An 8636-nucleotide genomic window follows, 5' to 3' on the forward strand; every position below is an offset into this window, starting at 1 on the left:
TTATCGTAATTTTTTTTTTTTCACCATCTTCCTTTCGATTTACATTCTTCTCTACGTACGTGGATTGGAAAATAAAAATTCATAAAATATCTCGAGAAAAGAATGCATTATAGAAACATTCTGAACGGTAAATTTGGACTTGGAATCTTTTCTTTTTCTCTATTTCTTTCCCAATAAGACGTTGTTCAATTTTCAACGATAATTAAAATGTATCGTTACGCTTTGTTACGCTTGGAAAGAAAAAAGGAACGAGATTTTGGCCAGGAAGGAACGGTTTCAAACGGTGTAATCCATCAACTATCGGTCTTAACTGAAATCTGCTGGTGTTTATACCGCGTCCGAACGGAGCATTAAGTCGCGTGTATTCGCGTGATAAATGGACCGGCGAACGGCACGGCTATTAGTCTTCGTTGTCGCGAATTATGGTGGACGAAATTTGTACAAGTACATATGTACAACGTCGTTGCACGGCCACCGAGTCGTTCTCAAACCGGTTACCTCGTCGTTCCTGGAAACTTCCGGTTCATCGGCCGGTTTCCGTTATCGAGTTAAAGTAGTAATATTTCCTTCCCAAGCTCATCTTCGAATCAAAAAAAAAAAAAAAAAAAAAAAAAAAAGAAAGGAAAAAAGAAAGAAAGAAAGATGGAGAGAGAACCATCCTTTTCTTCTAAATTCAAAGTAGACATAAATAGATCCGTCCGGGAATGGAGAAAAATGTGCGGCTCGAATGAACTCCCGAGACCAAATCCACGTCGCGGATAATAAAATCTCGTTTCTCGGGAACGTAATTTGCGAGTCATATTTCCCGCGACGGAACGATGGAACTCTCCTGGTCCCCGATTTCATTCGAATTCTCCCTTTTCCACCGAAAAAAAAAAAAAAAAAAAAAAGAAAAAAAAATGCGCCAACTCGGCCTATAAATATAAAAGGGAGTCGCTCGCGCGATAAAGGAAACGTGGTAAACGAGGCGTGCGAGAAAAGGGAAAAAGGGAGGGAAAAAAGAGGAAAGCTCAAGATCGAGGCACAGTTTCGTTCGGGTAATTTCCTTGCGAGGAATAAAAGGGTCAACGAAGGATAGCTTTCTACTCTCCTGAGCCTTCTGTATTCTTCTCTTACCTTCCACATGCGTGATGTATACGCGTCGATGGGGCGAGGCAACCCCTGGTACAAATGCCACATTTACCTCTAGACATATATGTGTGTGTGTATATATATATATATATATATATAGGATAGGCGAAGGGGATGATGAGGGTGACAAATGAATGCGTGGGTGATACGGAGGAAGGACAGATCTCGTTCTTATCCGGCTGAAAGACTAAAGACACCTTGGGGGAATGCCGAAAGGAAAAAGACGAAGAAAACGAGATATTCTTGGTCCGGATAGGTTTCGTATCCTAAGTGCGCGATCGAGAGAACGAAGGTCGAATGCTTGCATACGGCAACAATGCTAGGAATTCGAGTTATCTGACGAGTTTCTTCGCGGTCTACGATTGTTTGAGCCAATTCAGAAATAAAGTGATGCTTTCGTGAAATCGCGGGAAAGAGTTGTTATTCTTGGAGAGAATGTATAAATAATATAATGTAGTTGTCGTAAAAAATATTTGACTCATTTTAAAATTTTAAACAATGTTTAAAATTAGATATTGGGAATTATTTATTTTCATTGTTCATTTATTTATCAGTCTGTCGGTCGGCCTGTCAAATGATTTAAATTAAAATTGCAAATATTGAATTAACTTTAACTTTAATAAGTTATATAAATTTAAATACTTTACTTGGATAATAATTCTTTGTTTAACGTAGTTAGATTTTTTTTATTAAACTTTTGCTGCATCTTACGCTAATACACTGCTTAACAAGTTTTATAATTGTAATCGTAATTCTCATCACTCGTGAATATGTATTTTAATTTAATCTTATGCGCGTAGACACTCGGTTCTACAAATTATGCAAACACATTTCAAGAATAATAACGTTTTTTGATCAAAATTAAACTTGCAATTTATTCGTGTTTTTTTTACTAATTTTTTGATCTATAAATTTCATTGATTCTTTTTGTTCGCAGAACTATTTACACAAAATGTTTGAACCAATTCACTGGCCACGAATAAAATGATATTGCCTGAAATCGCAAGAGAGAGAGAGAGAGAGTTATTATTCAGAAATACAATATTCATATACATGTACACAATTCTATTTATATTATTCCAAATATTCAATAGAACGTGATTCGCAACTTTTATCTTAAGAATTGTTTTCATCTCTTTATCATGAACGATGGAAGATTAAAAAAGATTAAAAGGAAAATACGTGTCAAATATTTTCATACCAATTATGTTATAACAATTACCTATTAAATAGCATTTATTCGTAGTTATTATAGTTGATCCATTTTTCATATAACTTTCGGTTTGGAATTACAATATTTGCCATTATTATTATACCTTGAACGATAAATTATTGAAGTGATTGATCGAAGGAAGTAACTTTACTCGTTAATTAACTTCAACTATTATTATATAAATTTTGCCTTTAACATCTTTAAAAGGGTAAATGCGCAATATGTGCGCGTAATTTTCACTAGATTAAAATAATTCTAAAAAAAATTAAAATCTATCAAACAACTTTTCACCACGGAACTACTTGTAACGATAGAAACAAAAAACATCGAAATATTTCTCAGCGATCAACTGGTTTGAAACATTATTGCCTTCGATGTCTCATATATCCTTGATTAAACTTCAGACCGGCCAATTTTTCCTGATCCTGAACAGCCTTTATTTATCCCGAAATTATTATTCCAAGTTCGATGCAGTCTCGATCGCGGAAAATTCTGCTGACTCGCCTCCGATATCGTCCGCGGCCATTAAAACAACGGCACGTTACAAGTAACTTTAGACGTCGCAAATTGCACGTGCCACGAGTGTAGGAGCACTCTACGAGAGGGTGGATCCTCTCCACCCTCTCCTCACCCTCGCCCTTGTCTCTCCATCCATCCGACGCCGATATATAAGCGATAACTCGATAACCTTCTTATTCCCTTCGACCTCATTTCTCCCCCCTCATCGATTTATAACGTTATAACTGGCCTCGTCTTGCCACTTAAAGCTGACGGCTCTGTCGGCTCCCATCTTCTCCCTCCCTTCCTGTGTGAAATAAAAAGAAAAAGAAAAAAAAGAAAAAAAGGAAGAGGAAAAGGAAAAGGAAAAGAAAGACTGGCAACCGTTTCCATTAACGTCACGTTTGATTCTCCGAAACGTTGGCTGTTCCATGACGTCCAATATGCACACGATACGATGTTTGCGTTGCAATAAATATAAATTGGAACGTGGATGTACGGCGCAGATTTCGCGTGGATGCACGGATCGTAAATCAGGTCGGCTTATGCCTCGATACGATCGCTATAAGCTGATCGCGCCATCTCCTCCCATCTCTCCCTCCCTTTCGACGTGCCGGAAGGAAAAAGAATCACCTCTCACCTCATTTTTCGTGAGCGCGAGATAGGTAGGCGGACGTGTCACTCCTTTGATACTTGACAACGCTTATCTAAATGTGTTGGCGTGGAAAAAAAAAAGAAAAGAAAAGAATCATTTTGTGTTTGATCCGCAGATTATTCCGTTCGAAGAGAGATTAATCGTATAGATTGGAAGAGGAGCGACGTTGAATTTACGACGAAGGGAGGAATTTTTCTTTTTTTTTTTTTTTTCGTGGAACGATGCGTTGTGTTAATAATAATAAAATAAGAAAAAAGATAAGAAAGAAAGAGGCGAAAAAAAGTAAACGGCGAGATTGTAAGTTTTGGTTAAGGAAAGTAAAAAGAAAGTGAGAGGAGGAGGAGGAGGAGGAGGAGGAGGGAAAGGAAAATGGGCAGAGCGAAAAAGCAAACCGGTGTCGGCTGATAAAAATGTTTGCCACCGGCGTTACGGTACGCGACCAAAGTTCCCCCTTATCGTTGATTAAATTAGCGATAGGGAAGTTTGAGCGTCGTTTTAATGGATCGCAAAAACGAGAAGCTAGATAGGAGATGGCGTTACGAAAATCGATGACTGGGCTAATCCAGTTTTTCCGCAATTCCCCTCTCCCCTCTCCACTGCTTCTTTTGACAACATTTTATTATTCGCGGGGTGGATGGGGCTTTCGAATAAGAGGGAGAAAAACTGAGAGACGCGTTCTATCAAGATTATTAACGGCGAACGATTTCTTCCATTCAGACGATATTAGTTTCTATCTTCCGTCATTTCTCAAATCAATGTTATCTTTTTTTTTTTCATCATGTCACATCGTTGGATCATACGTCAATAAATAAGAAAACAAAAGTGATAAAAAATTTTCGATTCACGATAAAGCGATAAAATATCGGGAAAGAAGAAGATAACAGAGATGCGTTAAATGACATTCAGAGACAATAACGGTCGCGAAAGTTGAGTGACGTATCGACAAAACGAGGAACGGTTAATCGGTTGTCGGGACAGATTCGAGTTGATTTAAAATTGGCAAATGTTGATTGAATAAGGAAACGGGGATGGATATGGGGGATGGATGATAATAAATCTGCAGGGACGGTGAGCGTCATCGAAAAATTTCACGGCTTCGCCAACGTCGACACCTGTCGATATCGAGACGTTGCATTAAAATTCACCGGCATGCACCCGGATTAACCGAGATTCTTCGCGACGTAACTCGCAGCGGCTTCGAAAAAAGCGCCGCGAAATCGCATCAACCCACACGCGGCCAATTTGCTTTTTTCCATGAATAATTCCACCGTGAATCTTCGATCGCCGCTGTGAAACCAAACGAAGGATAACGCGTATGAAATATCAATATCGAATACGCCCCTGCGTCGTATCGTGGAACGAAATATATCCCAACGAAATCCCTTTTGAAAAGGGGAAATTCGAGCAACTTTAATAAAGTACAAAATCGTGATCAATCGTATCGTGAAGAAAAATAAAATTTGGAGGAGAATAAGTACTTTAGAAAAGGAATTTGAATTTCAAAATCCCTCTTTTTGGAGGCGAATAGACGAAACAAAATCTCCAATTCTAAGCGTTGCACTGAAATCGAACTGTGAAAAATTTACGAGCGCAAAGACACGATTAAACGCTTTGTTATTAGGGGAACTGTCTAAAGAAGAAGTTAATAATCGGTGTAATAAACACGCCCTGCTCGAACGGAGGGCCCTCGTTCCCCTCGTATCGACGGCTGTCGATATCTCGCAGCCCGGCATTAAAATTCACGGTGGCGTTTTCCGATTTAGAGAGAACTTTTCGACATCGCCTCTCTATCTCGAGCGAGGTACATCGAGTTTACGTCGCCGGCGTCGCGTCGTCGTCGCCGCGTCGTCGTCACGGTGCAGTTTCGGCCGGTCGTCGCCAACCTTGTTACTTTGCATTCGCGAACGACCGTGTCCGCCGACATACGCTATGAAAAATACATAATTCTTCCAGGCCAGAAGCGAAGTGTCAATAATAATACCTACGTCTACGCGTTCCGCTCCAATGGCCGCCGGAATATTTCAAATCCTTTTTATTTCACTATATAATGCCCGATTCCTCGGTTACGGTTGACATATTCGCGATACCGAACGATCCGTTACGTCGATCCGCGATAAGAAGCGAAGTGGACCTCCCTCGTCTCCTCGTCTCTTTACGCCCTTCCTCCACCCTTTCCATCCTCTCCACCCGCGACATCACGCTCCTTCCTTCGCCCGTTCGCCGTTTTATTTCCACGGGCACCCAATGCTTTTCTCATTTCGCCTCTTTGTGATTTTTCGTTTCGTCTATTTTCCCCGTTTCTTTGTTCCCTTCTCGCGCGTGTCCCTTTTCGCGGGAGTGTGTGCCATCCCTCCTTCGTCCACCTGTTTTTCAACCATTCTAGCCGAAGCCACACATATATATATATATATGTGTGTGTGTGTGTGTGTGTGTGTGTGTATCTCTCTCAGACGAAACTTGCAGCTAGACTCGCGTCGCCTGCGAGGATGGTGGAATAGGGGCGAGGCGGGGGGAGAAACGTGATCAACGATAAATCAGAACGGTGGATGTAAATAAAAATCTTACGAGGAGGAAGAATTGGAAAGGGGGAGGACTTTTTTGTGAAACGAAAGGCTGCTGCTTTTGTCATTTCGACCGGCATCCAATTTGAAATTTTTCATCGGCCGCGATAACCGATACCGCGATTTGTAATTTCGGCCGCGATCCGACGAATTCAACGTTCCAGACGTTTATTTACCCGATATATTCCTCTCCCCCCTTCCACTCTACATTCTACCCTCGGATTATTTATAACTCTATTTGCTACATTCGAGCGGACCCGAGATAAATAGTCGAGACGCGATAAATTATACGTTTCACAAGTTGCCACTTAATTCCATACATCTTGGAAGCTAGCTTGGATTTTTAAGAAGAGGGATACGGGCGGTTTAAAAATGATATTTCGATTAAACGTCGAAAAATTGATATGTGACATAATACTACCGTGTGTATATATATATGTGTAGAGATAAAACGCTTTTCTTCATGTTCTGCACACCTGACGCCGCGTATAAACGATAGGGCGAAGAATTTGCTGTCAGATCGACAGGTGATTCTTAGATTCAGGGGCTTCTCTTGGTAACTTTGATTTCGCGATGTTTCGAACGAGATCGTCAGGGATTAGAGAAGAAATCGACTGGTGTCAGTTATTCTTCTTATCCTCTCTTTTTCCTCTTCGAATTAAACCTTGTTGTTATACGAAGAAGAAAGAAAATTTTTACTCAGACTTTGTATTATTTCTTCATATCATATAATTTTTTCATTTCTCAATCTTAATAAACTTTCGTTTCGCTTTTATTTTAAATTTTATTAAATTATTTCATCCCCCTAAGTATAAATCATAGATCGAAACGAGATCGATGTCTCGTATTTCTGGAAATCCCAACGGGTATTTTCTACCCATCCTCACAATGCTTTAAAAATACTTAGAGATACGTTTCAAAAGAATATTTTCGTAGAAAATCATCGGAAATGCGAGCGGGAAACGTTGTAGAATTTTATTTTAAGATCGGCATCTTCGACACAAGAGAGTTTAGGTGCAGCATCCGTGATAGAAGGAACGGCTCCCGCCGATATATCGAGAAAGGGTGTATTTATTGGAAAAGCAATGAGATCTTGGTCGTTGCCTCGGCGAGCTTAGATCAGAGATAGCGCGAAAGGAACACCCGAGGGACTTTAGACTAAAAGTTCCGCCCGAGACTCTTCGCTTTTTCCTTGCTTAGAGTACGAGTTTTCTTCCCCCCTCCGGCAAGTTTTCGCCGGCGGAACGTTCACCACGTATGCCGGTGCACGCCAAGTATTTCGAAAATGTGCTACCTTAAATGTTAATTTAAATTCTGAACGATGCGACGCACGAAACTTCCTTCGATGGGGCAAGCTTTAAGGAAAATTCGCTCGAATAAATATCATTTTTTTCCCCCCTCTAAAGAACTTCCTTCCAAACGCGTTATTTTCCTACGTACGAATTATCACACCAACCGTGAGAATTCTTACGAGACGTTTATTGGTCAATATCGATAAATATATCTCAATCGTTTGCCTCTTTGATTATATTTTTCCATCTTTTTTTTTTTTGTATCTTCTCTCTCGTCGAATCGTGAATTTCAAAAGGCGCGTACGATCTCGGAAAATTTCCTCAATCGAATCAATGACGAGATAACTCGAAATTTTAAACGAAATTCGAACATTTTGACACCTGATAATTACGATAATAAGCTTTGGAAATTAGGAACGTCGAGCAGTCACGCGACGGCATGCCTACGCGTGCATTGATTAATATGATCAGATTTTACGGCATAAGCCAATAACAAAACGTAATCCGGGGGTTTGCTATTCGCGTAACCGGAAAATTATAATCCTCCTCCCTTCCAATTGGATTTGGCATCGAACGAAAAAGAACGCAAACAAATTCTATTCAAATTATATTATATATATATATATCGTATTCCGTATATAAAATTCTTCGTACTTGAGATACAATCAATTCTCGAAACCGGCCGTTTCGATAACGGTAGAAACAAGCGAATTCCAACGACGGATAGCAATATGCTTCTTCCTATTCGCCTCGAAATTTCCACATCCGTGTATACGCATATTTCTCTTTTTCTCGTATAAACCCAAGAAAACGACGCGCCCGCGAGCGAACAGACACCGATCTCCCTAGCTTCTTCTTTTTTTTATCTCGAGAAAGAATAGAGACACGATGCTTGTACCGGATGCGGGTGCACAAGGCGGCTGCGAGTAAACGAGAAAAATGCATTTCTGTTTCAGGAAGCGCGTACATCATAAGATGGAGCGCCCCTCAGTTGATGGTGGTTGCGGTGCAGTATATCCTCACGGGGCCCTACATGCCCCCGTACGTGCCCCAGACGGCGAATTAGAGGATGGATCTGAGGGGAAACGTGGCCGATGTTCGTCCAGCACCATGGCTTTTCCTCTCGCGCCCTGTCGTGACCTTTGCGATATCGTCGCATCCCCTATGGGGTGAGGGAGGGAGGGGGAGCCGTGTACGACGATACCTTCGATATTTTCCATTGGATATGTCCAAGATAATGGAAAAAACACGCCTCTTTCGCCTTTTTTTTTTTTTTTTTTTTTTTT

At 40.6% G+C, this 8636-nt stretch overlaps 1 protein-coding gene across 13 annotated transcripts in view; it reads left to right on the top strand.

Annotated features, from left to right (window-relative positions):
- Positions 1–8506, top strand: part of LOC102679904 (lachesin-like) — a 282869-nt gene extending 274363 nt beyond the window's left edge. For 5 of the 13 annotated variants that reach the window (XM_031509086.1, XM_031509084.1, XM_031509087.1 and 2 more), the window contains one exon: positions 8307–8501. In XM_031509086.1, the coding sequence (XP_031364946.1) occupies positions 8307–8416 (110 nt within the window). In that variant the 3' untranslated portion in view covers positions 8417–8501. Of the gene's footprint in view, positions 1–8306 lie in introns of all 13 variants that reach the window. The other 8 variants (XM_031509089.1, XM_031509081.1, XM_031509082.1 and 5 more) reach the window with 4 other exon arrangements.
- The last annotated feature ends 130 nt before the right edge of the window (positions 8507–8636 follow it).

Source organism: Apis dorsata, unplaced genomic scaffold (assembly GCF_000469605.1).
Source record: "Apis dorsata unplaced genomic scaffold, Apis dorsata 1.3 scaffold_127, whole genome shotgun sequence".
In the NCBI taxonomy this organism is placed as follows: Eukaryota; Metazoa; Arthropoda; class Insecta; order Hymenoptera; family Apidae; genus Apis; species Apis dorsata.